Source organism: Gadus morhua, chromosome 22, assembly GCF_902167405.1.
Source record: "Gadus morhua chromosome 22, gadMor3.0, whole genome shotgun sequence".
NCBI lineage: Eukaryota > Metazoa > Chordata > Actinopteri > Gadiformes > Gadidae > Gadus > Gadus morhua.
This window is the reverse complement of record NC_044069.1, coordinates 17,322,712-17,344,943: the sequence shown is the minus strand read 5'-3', so window position 1 is coordinate 17,344,943 and position 22,232 is coordinate 17,322,712. Positions and strand designations below refer to the sequence as shown.

At 45.7% G+C, this 22,232-nt stretch overlaps 2 protein-coding genes across 6 annotated transcripts in view; both read right to left on the bottom strand.

Moving 5' to 3' along the window:
• adcy2b (adenylate cyclase 2b (brain)) overlaps window positions 1-391 on the bottom strand; it is a 33,626-nt gene extending 33,235 nt beyond the window's left edge. For 4 of the 5 annotated variants that reach the window (XM_030347081.1, XM_030347083.1, XM_030347082.1 and 1 more), the window contains exon 1: window positions 5-390. In XM_030347081.1, coding sequence (XP_030202941.1) covers window positions 5-283 — 279 coding nt within the window. In that variant the 5' untranslated portion in view covers window positions 284-390. Of the gene's footprint in view, window positions 1-4 lie in introns of all 5 variants that reach the window. The other variant, XM_030347085.1, reaches the window with a different exon arrangement.
• Window positions 392-5,738: 5,347 nt separating this feature from the next.
• On the bottom strand, window positions 5,739-21,836 carry tent4a (terminal nucleotidyltransferase 4A). Its single transcript, XM_030347080.1, has 13 exons — window positions 20,790-21,836; window positions 16,788-16,911; window positions 13,917-13,963; window positions 13,700-13,820; window positions 13,147-13,254; window positions 12,410-12,538; window positions 11,824-12,037; window positions 11,376-11,502; window positions 11,116-11,219; window positions 10,822-10,994; window positions 10,547-10,705; window positions 9,517-9,693; window positions 5,739-9,016 (listed from the first exon to the last, which is right to left on the bottom strand). Exons 1-13 carry the CDS (start codon window positions 21,599-21,601, stop codon window positions 8,852-8,854), a joined length of 2,460 nt encoding a protein of 819 aa, XP_030202940.1. The 5' UTR covers window positions 21,602-21,836; the 3' UTR covers window positions 5,739-8,851.
• Window positions 21,837-22,232: the final 396 nt, after the last annotated feature.

Sequence of the window (22,232 nt, the reverse complement as noted above, 5' to 3'; positions counted from 1 at the left end):
TCACCAGTCCGGAGGAGTAGAAGACGAGGAGCAGTGCGAGGCAGGCTCCCATGACGATGAGCAGCAGGAACACAAAGAGAGGGTGCTGCTGGCTCATGCGGTAGTACGACTCGTACAGCCAGTCCTGCCGCTTCTCGCCGTCCCACCTGCCGCTGCCCTCCTCCTCCGCCCAGACGGGACCCCCGGCGCCGCTCGGGCTCTCCCCCCCGCCGTCGGACGGGTCCCCGCCATCGCTCTTCTCCAGCAGGTAGTGTCCGCGCGTCCGCAGAGCCTCCTGCCACATCAGGAGCTAGACCGGGTGTCCTCTCTCTCTCTCTCTCTCTCTCTCTCTCTCTCTCTCTCTCTCTCTCTCTCTCTCTCTCTCTCTCTCTCTCTCTCTCCCTCTCTCTCTTTCTCTCTCTCTCTCTCTCTCTCTCTCCCTCTCTCCCTCTCTCTCTCTCTCTCTCTCTCTCTCTCTCTCTCTCTCTCTCTCTCTCTCTCTCTCTCTCTCTCTCCCTCTCTCCCTCTCTCCCTCACTCTCTCCCTCTCTCTCTCTCCCTCTCTCTCTCTCTCTCTCTCTCTCTCTCTCTCTCTCTCTCTCTCTCTCTGATGTGTCTCCCGGTACACACCTCTCAGCCCAGCTCCAGGCTGTTGAGGGGTCGGATGGGGGAGTCTTTTTATAGAGACTAGACACTTTCCTTCCTTCCTTCCTTCCTTCCAACACTTCTCGGGTCCTCCACGGGCGGCTCCACTTCACTCCTCCTCACTCCTCCACGCAAGTCTCCCTCCACCTGCACCTGTGTAGAAAAGTTTGGCCCAGTCAGTGTCCCTGGGCGATGAAGAGAGCGCCTTCCCAGGTAGCTGTTCTCTCCCTTTATGTCTCTCTCTCCCTCTGTCGCCCTCTTTGTCTCTCTCTCCCTCTGTCTCCTTCTCTCTCCATCGGTCTCTGTCTCACTCTGTCTCTAGTTCCACTCACCTCTTTCAGGAGGAGAAGGGAGTTTGTAACCGTGGCCAGTGTCTCCGTCTCTTGACCCTCTCTCTCCCTCTGTTGCGATCTCTTATCAGAGTTTGGTTTCCGACGAGGACCAGAAAAGCCAGCGAGCGATAGAGAGAAGCAGCCAGATATAGAAGGAGTGAAGAACCACAGATCCTTTGGCACTCTGCTCCTCCTTCACCTCCTTCTCCCACTCTTCATAAACTTCTCCACGTTCAGCCGCCTCGCTCATCTCGCTCAGCATGTGGAGAGAGAGACATGGAGAGTGAGATGGAAAGGGAGAGAGAGAGAGAAAGAGAGAGAGAGAGAGAGAGAGAGAGAGAGAGAGAGAGCTGGAGGTCTTTGCTTGCTTCCACACTCCAAGGCACCATGCTCTTCTGCGGGAGCACACAACACGGACAGAGAGAGAGTGAGAGAGACGGACAGGGGGAGAGAGACATGGAGCGAGAACACAGGAGGGGGGTGGGTCTTCCATTGCGATGGAAAGAGCTAGTAGGGAAAGTGTGTGTATTTGTGTGTATGTTTTGTGTGTCTGGGTCTGTGTGTGTGTGTGTGTTTGTGTGTCCGAAACAGAGGGAGAATGTTGATGAGTGATCGGACACGCACGCACGCACGCACGCACGCACGCACGCACGCACGCACGCACCCACGCACGCACGCACGCACGCACACAGCCATACACACACACATGCACACACACACACACAACCACACACACACACACGCACACACACACACACACATACACACACACTCACGCACACACACAGAGCAATGACATACAGAAACAGAACATACAGGGTATTGGTGATACAGCTGTGCTTGATGCGAGTGTTGAGCCACAGCAGGGATCAATGCGCCGGGAGAGAATGATAAGAATGGAGCGGCATGTAGCTGTGTTAGAGATAACAGGAGGGAGGGAACGTTTTAGGGACGGAAGGAAGGAAAGGAGGAAAGGGAGAAGGAGGTGGCAGGGGGAAAAACAAAGTCCGGAAGAGGCGTTCCCCTGGGGAGGTGGTATGGCATAGTTGGAGGGAATGGGGAGAGATTGGAGCTTCAAAAATAAAAAGAGAACTCATTAAAGAAAAGATTTCTGATGAGAGAAGGTTTTTTTCCTTCGGAGCTTATAATAGATGGGAATAGATATCCGTCTATAGAGAAAAATAGACAGATAGCAGTCCCTGTGCACATTATTCCCTTTATTATTTAATATCAATTATTTACCAACACAAACGGACAGTAATATTGATAATATTGAAATATACCTATGCAAATGATGCACATTTGCATAGGTAACTGTGCTATAAGCCAATAATTATATGGAAAAATACAATATCGTAAATGTCTCATGCCATGCAAAATGATCAATTTTGACCACTTATAACCAATGTTCCTCCTAAGCTGGTTGACGGATCCACGCACTAAAGTTCAGATATGATTTCTTTTTTATTTTAGGAGAAACTAAACGTGTGAGCAAAACTTCTTTCCTCACATGTTAATTGCGGATGAAAGTACCTTAAGAAACGAGAGCAAAACAGGGTCAATAACAAGACGATATCATTCATATTGTGGATGCCTTTACCAAGTTCTACTCAGACCACGCGCTAGATTCAAATAAACTGGTGATCTCTCATGTTAGGTAGACATAATGGAGTCTATGCTATACCGAAAGGGCAGATGCAGCTTCTCACAGAACAATTTGGGATTTGGGAATTGATGACGCGTGGAATGATGTGCCTTTACAGAAAGAGTGGGGAACTCTGTTCAGAAGGGTATACTCAATGTTTAGCAGATCATCTGTCAAGAAGAGCAAATTCACACAGATGTGCCATTGCTTTAGAGGTGGATTCACTGTCTTTCAGGCCTTTGAATGGGGTACGAATGGCTGTCACGTTGCCAGGCTAATGTAGGCCTATTCGTATTTTTTAATATTTATTGAAGCCTAAAATAGGTTTCCCTTTTTATGTAATAACAAATGTGCTGTGATTATTCAGTGAGCATTATTAAATAGTTGACTGTAACTTAAAGATACGTTTAAAGGTTTCTCTTTTGGCGTGTTTTTCAGATGCCTCTATGACAGACGTCTCCCCCATACCTGCGCTCTCTAAACCGGGACAAGGTCAAAGAGTAGCAACACAAACACCAACAGGTGCTCTACCTCTTGGAAACCCTTTTTGCTGTGGAAAAACTCATATTTCTGTGATTTTTATCATGATATACATTTTGTCCATCCCCACCCGCCCCTTATCTTGTTGGTAATATCTCTATAGCCTGTAAGTCGGTTACGGTGAACTGGAAAGACTCATATTTGCTGAGTGCTGAAAAAATGAGAGGGAACATTGCTGACAACACGCTAATATTGAAGCAAAGAAAGGACAAGAGGACAAAGGAAGCGTGAGACAGAAGAGAGCAGAAGAGACAGAAAGAAGAGAGAGCCATGGACCAAGACGAGAGAGAGAGAGAGACAGAGAGAGAGACAGAGACAGAGACAGAGACAGAGAGAGAGACAGAGAGAGAGAGAGAGAGAGAGAGAGAGAGAGAGAGAGAGAGAGAGAGAGAGAGAGAGAGAGGGAGAGAGAGATGAACAGCATGAGGTTGTGAGGTAAAAATAAATTGAATAAAAAGGTTTAAGCAGACACTTTTGTCCAAAGCGACTTACAGTAATTGCATTGGACAATGAAGATATAAATCAAAAAGTGCAAGAATAATTCATTAGCACCCAGCATATCAACCCCTGATCTCCCGACCATCTTCGCTAGAGCGTTGTTTGACTTTGCCGTCAGTACTTCCGCTCCTCCTTTGTGTTGGGTCATTAGTTAGAGTGTTCTGTCGCTCACGCTAACAATTGTCACCCTTTGCTCAAGCTGCCTACCCGCCTGGCAAACCCTCGCCTGTCTGACTACCCGCCTGTTACTTACCTCCGCCTGTCTGACTACCCGCCTGTTACTGACCTCTGCCTGTCTGACAACCCGCCTGTCTGACTACCCGCCTGTTACTGACCCTCGCCTGTCTGACTACGCCTGTTACTGACCCCCGCCTGTCTGACTACCCGCCTGTCTGACTACCCGCCTGTTACTGCCCTCCGCCTGTCTGACTATACGCCTGTTTGACTACCCGCCTGTGGCTGAACCCTATCCTGTCCGCCTGTTCCCTGCCTTAACTAATTTTTGCCCCCAGTGAAGCCCTTTATCATTGACTCTGGCCCGTGTCTCTCGGCGTGGGGGTCACCTCGCTCTATACCCCAGAACAGGACGGGGAAGTGAACAGCAAATGTCATCTATCATGTTGACAAAGAAGTTATCAAAATCCCTTTGTAGTTGGAGGGAGATGGGGGAGTGTGGGTATTGGAGGAGGATGTCATTTGACTTTGAAAGAATGTACTGTTAGCTGCAGATAGGGATGCAGAAAGAGAGTAGAAGGTCATCAGTGCTTGGATGTCCACCGCTCGTGGGGGCGGGGTGCTGTCGGCCTGCACTGAGTCAGACCCCCACCGCGCCTAAGGCTCAGAGGGGCCTGTCGATGGCTGAGAGGTCAGAGTGGGTCCGTCACACACACACACACACACACACACACACACACACACACACACACACACACACACACACACACACACACACACACACACACACACACACACACACACACACAAGCGCGCACACACACACACGCACATAACCTAACGCAGATACTTCGGTTGTTGAGTTAAATCGCGGCCGTCTTTTGGATTGGATCACACAGCTACAGCGTTTAAAAAATATATAAAAAATAACAATTAAGCCTGACAGCACAATGAAGGAACGCTTTCAGCAATTTGGGGCCACCCCACTACGCAAATTATTTTCAAAAAGCATTTAAAATAAGTTTTGACAAAGGCAAAACGCTAATATAATTGTTTTGCGAAATGCAGTAAAGGAAGAAAATAGAAGTAGCCTATGCCAAAGTAAATTAATTAATCCGAGGACGGTTATTTTGATTGGTTGAGGAAACGCAGTGGATACAATTAAGCTTGAGAAGCGTGTTCCATGGACCTTTGCAATTCCTGAACAGTTAAACAAACAGGCAAAATATTCCTTTGTGCACAGCACACATACATCGAGAACAGCTACAATTCTTCCAAGCTAAATTATTCTGTGCAGTTTTTTTTACTCATGGAAATAGGTCTGGTAAGCTAGTGAATTGGAGAAAAGGCTAAAAGAGAAGAGACTGCAGTGTTCGATTTTAAGAATTCCCGTCGCGTCTGAACAGTGAGCGGACGGTCCTCTTGGAGAGTGATCCGGTGATCAGCGACCAGTAGTATATGGCTCCACCTAGTGGTCGGATTTGACAGGTATTTACCTTCAGCCCGGATTCACGGTTTCAATACAGATCTGACTATAGATTAAGTGGGACTGCTGGGTCCGTGATTGCGATTTCAATTAAAACACAGGATTAATGTGACGTGTTTGCGCATGAAGAGTTATTTTTTTAATCTCTAAAATATTCGAATTGGAACCGATCTGAGCTTTGACGCCGATGACCAAACCCTTTTCAAACATTTGATCACATCCGGATAAGCTGTTGCAGTCTACTTATTAATAATGGGTCACACTTTGCAAGCAAAGTATGGCTTGAATGTTTTTTCCCATTATCCTGAATAGGAAAACATAACCACTGAGTTCAAGTTTGTGCATAGATTGTAAAAAACGTTTGTGCAATTAATTACTGAATTTAGCATAAATAGTTATTTCAAAGTAAAATAGTGAAGAATAGAGAGCCAAAGCAGTTATTGGCAGTTTTAAAGTGTTTATTTAAAAAATAAAATACAAAAAAATATACCAGTACATAAAAATGTTGAAAACATAAGCCCAACAGATGGACCCCAAGACCACCACCAGCTGAGGGGCCATCTTGAGGCCCGCTGCTCACATGAAAGAGGCCAGGATGTAGAGCAGCTACCACTGTCGTCTCCAACGGTAGCCGCCAGGTTTAAAATCCCTCATTGTTTTGCAACGGAGTGGTGTAATACATTTGCATTTACATGTTCTATGTGTGTACATCCAAATCTCAGCAGTGTCAGGTGTAAAACTCTGCATTCGTTTCTTTTCACTCCAGAACATGTCATCAAAATGGATAGAAAACCAAAGGAACTGAGAGGCTAGGGGGGGGGGGGGGGCAGCTCTAAGCTAGACGGTCCTACCCTCATCATGTTGGAGCAACGTAGAAAAAGGCCCACCAAGAGGGTGGGAACAGACTTCAGTCTCCTGTCAACACATGGCTGACAGCTCAAAGCCAGTCTCTGGGTCTCCTTGGTGGATTTCCTTCCTTTAATAAATGCTGGTAGTATTATCCAAAGGAAAAAGCCGCCATGGACGTTTGAGTTTGTGTAGGTCAAGCATGTACTGTAACTTTTAACCACCCATGGGTAAAAGAGCATTGTACCCAGTAGAACGGGAAATGGTTTCATGATTGATTTAAAATGGCCTCACGGCCGATATGAAGACAGTGTCTGACCATAACAGATGGACTGTGTGTTCGACTGGAATGAGTCCTGATCACATATGGAGAGAAGTCACAGGTCTAACATTTGACCTGTGAATATAAACTAGAAATTAATTCTGGATCATTACTTATGGTACCTCTTCCTATATTTTGTCTTTTCCGGCCTTTAGGATGTGACCTGGGGGAGGAGGGGGCTGAACATGATCAGGGGATAAAAGGCACCACCTAAAGCTCCACCTCTAGCCCAGAGAGCAAGGCGCTCTCTGAGTGGAGCACGGCGGCCAGAGCGAGTCTCTCCAACCAGTCGCTGGATAGAATGACAATTAAAAGTGATGCTGAACGTTGATTCTCACAGCTGCTGTGAAGAAAATAACAAAACGCAGACAGGCCAGACCAATCAGTTTACTTCCATTACAATACTGTAATGGAAAAAAAAAAACATGTACAGAGGGGGCATTGAATCTAAATTTTGAAATGCGGCCAGTTTTGTGGGCTAATCAGAGGACAGAATTTACCATGGACAGTCACATGACCCATTGTTCTACAAGCAGTGGTAGTAACATTTAGGCGGGAGAAAAAAAAATCTAACAAAATGTGACAATAATTCGAGGACTCCACTTGCATAGTAATGACATTAAGCATTGCAAAAAAACAGTTAGCGGAAGTACCTGGCAATCGAATATACACGAGATTCCCGAAAGGAACCAGAATAGATTTCCCTTTCACTAGTCCTTGATCAGGAAGATCCCCTCCCCATTTGTATTCATCCGAACTGATTTGCACCAAAAGAGTGGACACCTGAACAGGTTACGTAGCATCAAAGCCCTGTCCCCGTCCCCAAATCTAAGGGAAGGGGGTCGAGGTCATGGTCTGACCCCCAGGCAACTCTTCATCAACTTGAGGTCAGGTCCGGTCAAGAGAGCCGTTTATTTTTATGAGGCTTCGACCCGATCCTGCGATCACTTCCTGCGGCCCATAAAAAGACGACAACCACGGCCATTTTTAAAAACACACAGGGGGGGGTAGGGGTCGACCGACACGGAGCTGCGACACTTCTGCTGTGAGAAGGAAGAGACGCCAAAGAGAACACCAGCTACTGCTAGCCTTCCCTCTCGAACTGTACAGTCCAATGATGACACACACACACACACACACACCTATATATATGTATATATGAACACAATCTGACACATGCACACAAGCAGTGCTTGCAGGCTTCGAGAGCCAAATGCCATCCGGAGCACTCTAATGGACAGGTAGAATGGCGTTCTCTTCTCTAGGTTCTGCCTTCCCATCTCAATCTACGCTGAACCGAGCGGGCCAGATCCCCTCTTTCAGACAAGTGCTCGTAATCACAAGCGATGGCCAACACAACCTTTCGCCTTCGTTGATCGTACCTCCCTGTGACACTCAGTGCATTTGAAGACGACTTGGTGGACGTGGAGGGGGGTACGGGGGGTGTGAAGCAGGGTGTGCTTTGAACTGGGTTCCATGTCAACCTCCCCACACACACACACACACACACACACACACACACACACACACACACACACAACGGACCATCACACTATACAACTCTCCATATATCTATAGATCTTACCGAGGGAAAGGTTCTGTAAACACTCTTCAAATTAAAATGTTCTATAAAAAAATAACATTAAAAAATGCCTTTACATATACACAGACCAAATTTAAATAAACATTTACTTTGAAAGAGAAAAATGAATTATTGCACGACTTACAAAACCGCTCGTATGTGTGTTTACTAGAAAAAAAGAAAAGGAAATCAAATCTGCGAGTAGAAAACGGGCAGCTTGGCTGCGACGAGACAGAGGCCACTGTAAGCTAAAGGCCTCTCCCGCTGAGGCCGCTCCCAGCGGACCGTGACATCAACGCCGCTCGGAGGCCCTGCACCGACGGGGGCAGAGACTCAACCTAATCACAGGGGGGGAAAAATAAAGGCAAACACATCTCTGTCCCAGGCAGCCCGATCCTATCCGGACCGACGGGTGGAGGGACGGGGACGGGGGGGTCGCTGCTGAGTCCTTGGGCCAAGAGTGCTGGGGGGGGGGGGGGGGGGGGGGCCCTGGTCGCTTGGGGCCCTTGCTCTGAATAGTCTTTCAGTAGGCAGGTGGGAGGGGAACAGAACTGCAGAGGGAACGACGAGAGAGGACCGGGATGGAGGAAGGGGCGGGGCGTTTAGAGCTGGCCAAAGAGGCGGGGCTGATGGGTCGCTTAGCGTGGGTGCTGCCCACTAAAAACAGTTAGCTGCTCTGGCTGTCAGTCTGTCCGAGTGCCTGCCTGCCCGTCGGTGGCTGTCTGTCCGTTAGTCCTTCCAGACGAAGCTCGGGGCGGCGGGATGGGTCAGAGGCGAGGCGCGGAGGGGGTGAGCGGCGGCCTCTATCTGCTGAGGCTGACGGGGAGGCCGTCCCGCTTCCTGCGCCGCCAGGAGGTACGGTGGTACTGCGTGTGTGTGTGGGCGTGTGTGTGTCCACGGGTGGTCAGGACGGGACTGCTGACCAGTGCTGGGTTGTGGAAGCCCTTGACGTTGAATTTTGCTATGTTCTGAAAAAATGATAATGATAGGGTTAGAAATACGGACACGTAACGGCAACACTATGAGCAACCAAAAGAATACAATCATTTACCAAAAATAACCATCATTAACTATTTACTGTTACTTTGATAATGGTGTAGACATGGTGGAAATCAGAACTTCAACATCTAAACGGTTAAGGGAACGGTTCCCAACTTCAACGTCTAAATGGTTAAGGGAACGGCATGGTACACGACTGTGTGGTACACGACTGTGTGGTACATGTGTGTGTGGAACACGCGTGTGTGGTACATGTGGGTGTGGTACGTGTGTGTGGTACATGTGTGTGTGGAACACGCGTGTGTGGTACATGTGGGTGTGGTACGTGTGTGTGGTACATGTGTGTGTGGAACACGTGTGCGTGGTACAAAGGTGTGTGGTACATGTGTGGTACATGTGTGCGTGGTACAGGTGTGCGCGGTACACGTGTATGTGTCTGTGGGGGGGGGGGGGGCCCTCCGGTGCCTACCTTGTGCGTGTGGTTGGGGTGGGGGCTGGCCGGTGGCTGGGGGCTGCTGGGGGTGGAGACAATGGCGTGGGCTGGGGGGGGCATGTGGAAGAAGGTGGGCAGGTTGCTGGCGTCGATACACACCTGGCGACCAGGTATGGAGTGCATGGAGAGAGCCCCGGGCAGCGAGACGTGCGCCTGACACACAGACGAGATGGGGGAGGAAGGATGAGATAACACCAGTGTAGAGGGAGAGCCTCCTCAGAGCGACGATCACATCAACAGAGTCACCAGCGCTTTATCAATACCCCAGAAGGATTTCTGGTCTACCCTACAGGGGGGATTATTGTGAAACATATTGTGTTCTACTCTATCTTGACTCGATGGGGGAGCCATGGCTAACAGAGACCTTTAGAATGACTGCGGAGGGATTGAGAGCGTCAAAGAGAACAGGCTCAACATTCATCGCCAAAACTTACGCTTACAAAAGCGAATCTCGCCCTTCACACCTTGGCCCACCCACGTGTGAAAACTAAATGCTTTTCCCACGTCAGGGCTGAAGAACAATAAAGTCTACGCACACGTTAAAATTCTTTATATTGCGCCGGTGAGAAGACTGATGTAATACCTCAACTATATAGCCAATTATACAGGATTTTTGGCCTCTAAATCAAGTGTTAAATAGTCCAGTGTTAAATAGTGAGAAACCCCATCTCCCGCCGAAGGCTGAAACCTCATCCGTCAGACTGACTTGGTGAATGGAAAACAAGATATTGTTTCAATATTGTCCAACTTCAAAGCAGTCGCTTTTTTTTTATTTCATGAATTTGTGTGTCCATTATTCTTGTACTTTTAGGGTTATAACTTCATTGTTGAACGCCAAGTGCAAGACGCTTTGGTACAAAAGCTTCTTTGAAATAAATATAGAGTTATGTTAGGTAATGGATTGAAAGGACCTTGCCAGCTAGAATGGTAGAACCAGGCTTCTTAAAGCCACCATGATATGCTGGCTTTAAGGTGAGCTGCGGCCCTGTGGGGACCGGCGGTGTACCTGCGACCCAGCAGGCATGATGAGGCGGCAGGGCTTGGCCATGGGCAGACCCGGCGGCAGGCCCAGGCTGGGGGGCAGGGCGAGGCCCAGCGTCTGGAAGGAGGCGTAGGGGTGCAGGGCGGGCGGGGCCACCGGACACGACGGTGTGGAGTCAGAGTCCTGGCAGGGGGAGAAGACCCCTCGTTATACATCCAAACACATGAAGCTCAACAGAGCAGAACCCAACGTATGAGAACTCTGGGATAGTGGCCCGCTGTGGGGTGGGGTGGGCTTACGTTGTCCGACCCGGAGAGAGAGGACACCGAGGAGGCAGACGAGTGCTGTCGGGGGCTGGACATGGACATGGGGGAGTCGGCGCTGTGGGGGGAGCTGGAGTCCCTCTGCTCCTCCGCCGCCCTGACGGCGGGCTCCGGCTCCGCCTCGGACGCCACCTCCTTGGGGAGACAGCCTGGGGAGAGGGAGACGTTGGTGAGACGTTGGAGCCAAAAGAGTTGCCATGCACGAGCCAATGGTCTGCCGGTGCGGTTCAGATGCGTTTATGTTTGCATTAGCCTTGAAATGTTTCTCACCACGGCTCTCGGTTCGTGCCAGCTGCCTGCCCCCCCACTTCTTGATGATCCACTCCCGGTAGTCGATCACCTCCTGGGTCAGCCGGAGGATCCTCCCCAGAGTGCTGCGGGACGGAAGGAGGTGCTTAAGAAGAGGGTTTGGCCCAAAGGACCTTTGGTGGTCATCCGGGTTCTTTTCATTTTGTTCAAGATCAATTGGAGGTGGGAGTCAATTAAAGTAAATTGTATCACATGGAACCCATCTCAACAGGACATCCCACCTGCCACAGTCTTTGTTGGGGTACGACCGCGCCAGGGGTGGCACAGCGTGGCTGAGGACCGTGTATGCGTAGTCAAACACGTCCTTCACGTTCATGGCGCCATACGAACTCCTGCCAACGTCGTTGCCTGATTTAGAATTGGAGTGAAAGATTATAGATTTTCAGTTCACTGATCACTTCATTAATTAAACAATTCACTATCTTTCAATTACCCACTATTTTTTTTACAGGCACTTGTGTCACCTCTGCTCGACCAAAAAAAACTTACCACACCGTGCTAAAAATCGTGTCATGACCCAAACCGAAAAAAAAACAAAAAAAAAACATTCAGGAACACGGGGAATAACTATGACAGCCGTTTGAGCCCACAGATGAACATTTCTGGTGCCCTTTGCAACTTATGTGGGCTCCTCAATGGGGCCCCTCCTGTGGGTGAAGGGCCACACACCTGGGAGCAGGGGGTCCTCTATGCAGAGCATGGACGGCCTGCAGCCGGCGTTCATGGCCTTCATCAGCTCCTCCTTGGCCATGTAGGCGCCTCCGTTCTTGACGCGGATGCCCGTCTTCAGGTAGTTGAAGTGGCGGCCGTAGAGCTCGAAGAACTCGATGAGCAGCACGCCCAGGTTCTCACTGGGGTTGCGTGCGTCGATGCGTGGGTGGAGCTGGAGGGGGTCGAGGCACCGGGGGTTACTGCACTGGCCTGAATACATTTGTCTTAGAATTGATTTGAGTTGAAATCGATCGTCGAAACTAAGATCGTGATAGTCGTTGGGCATGTGCCAAAAACACGCACCTGGTTTAGTCTTAATGGGTTAGGGTTACTTGTCTGAGCAAGCATCCACACAGTTTGAGGATCTACCTAGGAAGCCTGGCTCCACAATATTGTCACAGACAATTAGATGTTCATGAAGAAAATAGGATGGAGATTAACTCTCGTATTATTTTGACCACAAACGTGACCACACACCTCGTCTTATTGTATTCTTCCTGATGTCAAACCTCATTTATGTAGAAAGACAGGCGGGTGAACACACCTGGAGGAAGCTGATGATCATGAGGATGAGGCTGTAGGAGCTGATGCCCCCGGTGAAGACCTCGTTGAGATCCCGCTGCAGGAGGAACTGCTTCAGCACAAAGATGAGATAAGGCAGCATTGGATACTTCTGAAAGGAGAGATAGGGGAGCGATAGGCAGAGAAATGCATAGGGAGAGAGAGAGATACGGGTCAACAACAACATATTGATTTCATGTACGTCTTGTAGTCAGGACAGAAAGACACACTGGACGGACGATGTGGAAATGGAACAGTTATACAAATGATGTTCTAATGTCCGAATAAAAAACTGCACAGAAAAAACGACGACGATGTTGACCAAAAACGGGTTCTTTGTTGAGGGTGCCTTACAATTTTGCCACACCAAAAGGAAAGTAATTTATTTTTCCATTTAATTTGGCACCATAAAGCTCTGTATAACGAGTGTTGAACGCTAGAAAAATCACCCCAATCATTATACAATGTTGTTTTGTCATATGCAATACGTATCTAGGAAAATCTAAATATCTCGATAAGATTTTTTTTCAAATATCGTGCAGCCCAATATATAGTTTGACAAAGGCTTGCACTAACTAGCAAAAATAGCACAGGAGTAGCAGAATGGATGTGCATGACTAAAATACGTGTCAATACGAACATTCAGTTTCATGCCTCCAAACTGATTGACGACGTGTGATGTTAAGCTTAAGGTGCGGTGTGCTTGGCAGCAGGTCTAACCTTAACATATTCTTTGATGAAGTTTGCGGCCTTGACGCCCGTCTCCACATTAAAGCTGATGTCCACCTTGACCTCCGTCTCCTGGTCTGTCAGCTTGATGATTGGCACCTGGGAGGAAAGGTGTTGATTAGAGGCAGTCAGTGGATTTTAGTTGCTGAACATCAAGAACGGGTTGGATTGGTTAAGATTTGGTTAAGATATGGAAAAGTGCTAGGTGAGCAAGGTGGTCACATTTAGTGACAGTTTTTTTTAAAATAAATTACTTTATAAATATTCTACTAAAGCAATTGTAAATCATTCTAACATTATATTCTGAATAATCAATTGAATTGATTTGCATCTCAGGAAAAATAGCTAATAGTAAATATATCGGCAAGAATACATCCAGAGTTGACGTGCCATGTGATAATCTTGTGAAACAAAGTGCTCTTTCTGCGATAAACGGCCGTTGCTTTCGACTGAAGGACTACTCAACACGACGGTGTATGAGGAGATCTTGAATGGTCTGGGAGCGGTTTTGGGTGGCGGTCTACACCGGTGACCCGCTACTCACCGTTGCCTTGTCCAGCACTTTGATGGAGAAGGGCTCGGCCACGTTGTGTTTCCGCAGGGCCTGCTCCAGCTCTTGGAGAGGGAGGCGGTCCCACTTCCCAAACACCACCAGGTCAATGTCACTGTGGGCCAAGAGGAAATTACAACATGGAATGCAAAAGGAGAACTGTATTGTACCATGCACTGAAGGTTTTTTGACCATGGCCATTGGGGCTCACCTTGTCGGAAGATAGAGTCCTGTGCTAAAGCTGCCAAATATCTGTACCTAAGAAAGACAAAGATGTGAAGATTTAATGACGCATGAATATAAACTTGTGAATATTGAAGATTTGCAAATGCAAAAAAGTGCAGTACAAACAATACATACAGTATGTGTACATGCTTCACCATTTGTAGTGAATCGTGATTCTTGCATTTTCACGAAAATATTTCTGAAATCATGCAAGGTAAAGTGAGGTGTGGTACCAACTATGGGACAGCACCTAGCATTGATTGATTGGTGTCCGCTTCAAGGTTTGATTTAGTAAACCATCGCCGAGTAACGTTCGGCGTGGAAACGGGTCAAGTCAAGTTCCATACAATTATAATTGTGAAGAAAGCAGAGGTGATCTTTGGGCTTGTCTGAATTATATATTCTGTCAAGTCTACTCTATTAGCCCTTTCACGTATGATCTGCAAACCGGACAGTCTCCTGATAGAGCAAATTCTAAAATGTTAACTTTATCGATGCCGGCATCTAGGGGTTTGAACGTGTACTTGTCAAGCCAATCCTAATGATAACTTTGCGCATTGTTGTATTAGAGACTATCAATAGGTTTGTTCACCAAAGTTAAGTGGCTCGCCCGATCAGGCAGAGCTCCCTAAGCATTCCACAAGATGTACAATAATGACTGTTTGCCAGGAACCTCCTAACTGAAGTGTGTAGCAGCATAGCGCTGCTGTGGGGGTGTATAGAAATATAAATATAATATATAAATAATCACACATCTCAGTGTCAAAATCTCTCCCTCTCTATTATTCACCGTCATCCACTTCCACCATGCATTTCCTTATCAAAATACCCAGCAGTGTTTCCCCTGAAAAAACAATCCTAGTGGTACGCACAAAAAAACCCTAAAAAGGGACGAGGCGCGCATGATGGCATATTGGTGCGGTGGGCGTCAATCATATTGGGACGGTGGGCGACGGTCATATTGGGTCGGTGGGCGACGGTCATATTGGGGCGGTGGGCGTCGGTCATATTGTGGCGGTAGGCGTCAGTCATATTGATTGTGTTATAAAACTAAAAAATAAATGATATAAAAACGAAATCTGTATTTTAAACCAATCAAATGCTAGAAGTAGCCTGACTCTTCTTTGGTAGTATAATAAGGGGCTTAACATATAAAAGGCATTGATTTGTTGACGAAAATGTCCGTCAACGACAGCTGCAGGTTTTGTTCGTCTAATTTAATTTATCAGGGAAAAATTGCACATTGTAAATCAACTACCGACCTACAACAACAACTCAAACTGGCGCACGACTTTATCGTCATTGTTCTCAGACACGCCCTCTGTTCGCTGATTGGGGGCCGCTGTGGCGGCACCAGAAAACCAAATTACATACAGCAGGTCCAGACCTAGTACTGAAGGGAAATTCAAATTGAGCGGAAGTACTTAGGCGGGCGGAGCCGGGCTAACACTTGCCATCGTTCCAGGTTTACAACGTTTTGGTAGAATCGGCTAAAAACAGCCAACTTAAGAATGCGTCTATACTCTCTCTTTTGCTCCCAAACGAACATTCCAACTCGTTATCATACTAAACATATCACAGATCCATTTTACATCGGATTTGTTCTTTAATGCTCAAAAATATGCCTATTAATATTGACCATGTACTTTTACACTGTATGCACAGTTTATGCAATGCCAATGCCACTGTTAAACATTCTGCCCCCTCGAGGGCATTCTACCATTAAACATCTTTCTTGCAAAGTAAATATTAGGCACAAAAGGATGTTACATTTTTGTAACAGTTTTGTAAACCAACTTTCTATGAAAAGGGGGATAACCTATTTTAGATAGGTTATCCCCCTTTTGAAAATCCTCACTATGAAAATCCTCTCACCCGCGAAGAGCCAAACTCATGTATTAAAGAAAGAACTCCAGTATACGAGTATACCATCTGTCTTTTCACCGGCATGATTATTATACCAAAATGTCACATATTCGCATCGCAGCTCAGCTAAATTATTTTTACCGGGCATGATGACTTTATTGTGCATCAGCCCTGACGTGAGAAAAACAATTTGTTTTCACATACAGGCAGGCCAGAAGGGCGGGATCTGCTTATCGTTCGTTTTTTTAACGCATTTTTTGGACTGTACAATTAAAGGTGAAAAACTGCTTCTGATTATGAATTTGAATTGTTATTGCTGTTTAATTAGAAAGATATTAGACATTCAATTGATAGTCACCCTCTGAAATGGTGATTTGACGGCATGAACTAAAGATGGACTCACCTGTATGTTTCCCTCGTGTCTACCAGGGTATGCCTGTCGAGGGGGTGGGGCTTCTAAGCAAGCCGTCTGGCAATAGCAATCCTCTCTATAGAGCCATATCTGGTCAATAGTTCTACAAACTAGGTCAATCACATGGAAGGTACCCTGCCCTAAACATAATGTCGCTTTATAAAATTTCCCTCGATTCCCTGAACGAACCAGAGATTGATTGGTCAGAAATAAGGCAGGGGTGGTCTAAACCAAGTGTTCTCCTATAGCACAGCCAACTAGGAAAAGAGCGGCCACTGCTTGATTTCATAGATTTTATTAATTAGCCTAGCATTTATTCAATTATACACCATAGGCCAATTCCTCAACGTAGGCCATGGTCTATTTACAGTCGACAACAGCTGGCCAGGTTTGTATGTGCCAATTACACAACGACATATCCCAGCAGCATGATTGGTTGGTTGAAACATATGACAGGAAAGAACGTGAACGTGAACCCCCCCCCCCCCCCAGGTTTGAGTGGGTTTCCCTTCAGATGTTAGTTTTTCATTCAAGGTCTGATTTGTACGACCGAGTTGTGAGTACTGATGAGTGTCTTACCTCAGCGTTGGGCCACAGCTCCTTGATGACCGTCTCTATCCTGTTGACGACCTCCTTCCTCATGGCCGCCTCCTCTGGTCGAGGAGACATGAAGTTGTAGAAGTCCACAATCTCCTCATGGAGGCTGGACACAAAGAAAACCAGCTCAGGAACAGTTTTGGAAAATAAAACTTTATTTTGTCTTCCCCCAAAAAGCAGTACGTTTTTGACCAACCATTATATTGTCTTTGATAGTTTAGTCGATTTTTCTTGGCAAACACTTTCATCCAATGAAACTTACAGTCCCTTTAATTTACAGGCCTACATGTCCCAAGTTGCCGTCAGATGGACATCGAACACCCAATCATTACAACATGCCGCCCTATCCTTCCCAGTTAGAAAAGGGCCTCTTTTAGCCATTCCATAACCACATAAACTTCTCAACAAGCACTGACATCCTCATCTAAACAAAAAGGGTATTTCTGAGTTTGTATCAGGATTTCAGGACTAATTCAATGACATGGAACCTAGCCTGTGAGTAAACAAGGATATAATGTGATTATTGTACTAATTCCCACTTGATGTTGCACATACAACCAGGGGATTGGGAAGAAGTTAGATATTCCATTTTACAAGCAGAAATGTTGGGCCAGACAAAACACTTCTAAACAGCGGATCACCTCAGGGTCCTTCAGCTTTTCCCCTGCAGGAATGTCCACCATGAGAATGTACACCATGATGTCAGAAAGAAATACAGGATGGGGCTGTCACACTCAATAACTAGCAGCCTCAAGGAGTTGCGCTCTGCCCGCCGTGCACCCGCTTGACGGTTAATATGGTGCCTGCCACCGAATAAGAGGGCAGAGTAGTCAATGAATGACAGCCAATCATAAGAGGCCATCCGTATTAGGCTGCCAACCCAACAGGACAATACAGCTGCCATTTAAAGGTTGGGTATGGAATTCTCTTTTTTGGCCATTTTTGCAAAATTACTTAAATCCATAACCCACTTACAGTCACTGAGTTAGAAGTACTGACATGAAAATTAAACAAGTCAATCATCTGTGGAACGGCCAGGGCTCGAAAAACTCCAGCCAATGATTTCCAGACCCACCGAGTGGCATTGGACAAAACGGTCGTACTGCACTCCCCCTCCCCAGCGCAACCCCTTCGTGCACGTACTCAAACCTCGTGACCCAGAGCAAGCTTCTGTTTGTTGTTATCCTGCGGTAGCTACTGGAGCTAGCTAGCGAATGGCTCGCTCTCGCGCATCTGTGTTCGTTCGTGCATGATTGCGCGTCCATGTACTTGAAATGGGTGGAGTCAGAGTCAGCGTTGAAGGAGAGGGGGTAGGACCATTTGAGTTTTGTATTTTCAAAATCTGCTGCCGTTTCGCAAATCCCATACCCAACCTTTAAATTAAAAGGTAACACTTTACAATAAGCTAAATTATTTTCCATTAATCACATTAATTTATACAATAAGAATTAACTATCAGTTAACTAAAGATGTTGATATGTTTTGCTAATGGTATATTCATGTTTACTTATGGTGTTCATGTTAAGTTAGGTAATAGCGTTCAAGATATTCCAAGGTATCATATTAGTTTGGGGTTAGCCATTACCCACTACCCTCATTCAAATTTCCTATGCTAATGCTATATAATAATGTTTATTTAGGTTTTAACTCAATCAGTCCCTCCAGAAAAACGCGATTATGCGATCGCATAATTCCACGCATAATCAGCCGACGCCCGCTTATTCACGCGGGGCCCGCTTTTTTTTCAAATATGCCGCACTTTCACCGCATAAATTGCCGATTTTTCGCGCAAAAATATGCGGGGCTTGCATGATTTCATAATCCCCGCATTTTCGTTGCAAAAAAGTCACATATATTTTAGCAGAAAGTTGAAAAATGTTGCGATTACCTCACACAAGAGCAGCCATATCCCCCTGTTGCAATGGGAACGTTATGAAGTGACGTAATTACGCAACGTGAACGTCATCGAAAAGCTGCATTTTTTTAATGTTCCCGCATTTTTGCAAGTTCCCACCATTCCATCGCATAAAATTCCATAAATATGCCGCATATTTCATTACATTTTTTAAGAAAACGTGCCGCATATTCAAGGATTTTTGGCCGCAATCACGAATCACACTTTTCTCGAGGGACTGAATTAATTGATGTACCCTTATTGTATGCTTTACATTTAAATATGTAGTATACTTGATAAGGCGGGCTTCAATGTAGCATGTCTTTAAAGGGACACTGTGTAAAAAATACTCCCATCTAGTGGTACAATTGTATATTGAATTCAAACTAATAGTGCTCGCTTGTTCAAAAACTACGGTGGGCAGTATGTGACAAGAAGCTGTGTCATGACATCTAATACTACCTCATCGAGTCATTCAAGTGAGGATGAGGTTCGTTATTTCAAACAAATTTCAAACTGCATTGAATCATTAGTGTAAGCTAATGATAAGTAATTATTCCTCGAGCAAGATAGTGTATTATTTCAGTCTTCATTCACGCTGGCTCAGAGTGAAAACGCGTTTGCATTTCCTGTACCACGTAGTGCTTTTTGTCCCTCTCGGCAGTTCATAGACCGGAAGAACATGGAAGCCTCCATGAAGCTTACCCGTCCTATGTAACTACATATTAATTATTCTTCGCTCAGGAGGATAAGTGAGATTTTTAGCAGATGATTTTACACCAATGAGGACTTATTTATGAATGAATACGTTGATTTGAGATAATAAATTACTTAAAATAGTACACAGTGTCCCTTTAATATAACTATATTTACAGAAAATAGGGCAGGTACAAATCAGTAGAATTTGTATCTCTGATGAAATCTATATATAAATAAATAAAATGTAAATAGAGCTACTAAAATTCCTCAATTCCATTTAAAAAACTACAATGCAAAAACCTTTTTACGTAATCCATTGATTAGTGTAGAGTTTAATTGTATTCTTTATTTGAATAACACGCTGCCACACCGCCACACAAAATGCTAATAGTGATTAAACTAAACTAAAGATGTATAATTCTTTAACGAGTATGAACGTAGGACTATGTGGCGGTAGTAGCTTGTCAGTCTATATGGTGCCGAATTTCCAATAATAAAGTAATTTACGTCACCCATTCACGGATTCACATTGTTACCAGGTGGGTAACAATTGTAGCTACATTTGCATTTACTGCAAAGATTTCGGTATTATAAACTATGACAGAGTCAATCCTAGTATATATTGAAAATGTTAATGCAATGTTTGTCAATGAAATGTGATCATCTCAATTAGTGATGCCGTATTGGTTTCCCTGATCTTGGAGTTACAAGGAGTATAAAGAAGAGGTAAAAAACACCAGAAAAAAAATAAAAATGTATATGGGCAAGTTATGCTCTAGTAAACATGTCTTAAGTAAGCCTAACGTTATACATAAATAAATAGTACGCTATGCAATGTGCATTAGACAAACATTGTGCACTACACACTACGAAATCTGTAGTAGTTATATATACGGTATAACAGCAATATACTGGATTCGTTGTAGTAACCTTTCATTTAATGGCTGATTACTTGATATATATATCTATATCTTACCAGCCAACCCTCATGTAATAAAAGCGTTTTAACAAAGATTATCTGGAGTTATATAAACAGCTATTTTTGTCGGTTACTAATGCAACATTCCACAAGTTCACGGTTACCCAACTCTCGGACAGAGCACCCCGGAGTGCTAAGATACATGCTATCGTCCCCGCCCACAGCACTGAAAAGCCGACCAGCCGGGGCTAGCAGCCGGGGCTAGCGTTAGCTCACCCGCTATCCGGGCGAAATCCATGGTGAGAACTGAATTGGTGCGTACATGGTAGCGTTATCAAATATATGAAAAATCACTAAACTAAATTCGTAGTAACAACTATTGTAGTAACACCAAAGGAATTATATAGAGTATTTTTTTTATACCACAATTCTCCATAATTAAACGATATCGTTATAACAGCCATTCTCTTACCCAAGAAGTCCTGGGTTGTATTTCCTCGTGTTCCATGGCATCCAGGTAATAGCATAATTACCATTAGTGCAGTTTGAAAGCAAGTAATTCATCCCATAAGTGCTCGCCTTGTTGTCACTTTTCCTTCGGCCTGGATGGTGATTGTGGTGATTTAGAGGTATGGAAGGGGGAATCTGCTGCCCCTTTACACAAATTTGTTGCAAATTGAAAGGTGGAGGCTCCTGAAGGTGGCGATGGTATTGGTTAACATTATTGTGCATGCGGTCACTGAAGTTAAAGATAAAATTGGCACCGCCAGCGTTTTTATTTATATTCCCCGTTCCGTTTGCACTAAAAGTCCGGTCTAATGAGCACTTGGAAGAGAGACGGTCCGTTCCTGATTCCTGCAAAGAGGAGGAAACAGACCCCGTCGTTTGGGACATCTTTCCCTCACCTAAATCCACCGTCACACCGTTGCCATTCGCGTTGGCCGGCGGGGTCAAAGAGTTCTGTACGTTCCCATTCGATATCGCCATGCCGAGGGAAGAAATTGCAGTGCCATTAATACTAGTGCCGTTCATGATGCTACGATGGCTGCTGCTCAGACCAGCAGTCACGTTACCGTTGCTGCTGCAAAAGCTATTACTTGACACCACGGCCGCGACATTTTTAAAAACGTCCAACGTAGGGTAGTTCAAACACGGGCTGTGTTTCTGATTGTGATGCCGGCCAGAGAGGTCCCGTACTCCCTGAGAAGTCTCCCAGACGTGCATCCATAAGGCGTTCGCAGGTCCTTTCTGTTCGGGCTGAATCCAAGCTACCCTCGGATCCATTCAACTTCTTGTAGGTGGCCCCTCCGAGTGTGTGAAAAAGCACTGCCCGTTACAATGACGCGACGTCCAGGTCCGGGGAAGGGTTAAGATACCTAGCTCACGAAAATAGGAGGACTAAACATGAAACCGTTTAGAGACCATTAATAAATTGGTCCTTTACACCGCTAGCTGAAATAAGGCTAGTGGATTCCTAAGTGAATCCAATATGGCGTAGTCTCTTCAAATCGACGCGCATGCGTACTGAGTAGACAGTTTGAATGATCTCCGTGAACACACCCCCGCCCGCCGCCGCCCCCTCCTCGCCCACCTCTCATCGCTGAAGCTCTCGCCTGGAGAACACATTCATTACATGATATATCCTGGATGTTCCATGTGCAATTATTTTTGACATTCCTCATTTTTGCTCGTTACTTTGCAACCATAATTACTTAAATCTTAAAAATGAAAGTATGGGGGCGCCAATACATGGACAAGGCTTGAATTGACTTCTTAAACCCGGATTACGTTAAAGAAAACATTGGTTGTCCGCTCCTGTAAGGCTAGAAAGGTTAATATCTAGATACAATGTTGATGTTATTTCATGCACTTTCCCTGTCTTTTATTTTTCAATGTAGGTTACTCTTTAGGCTAG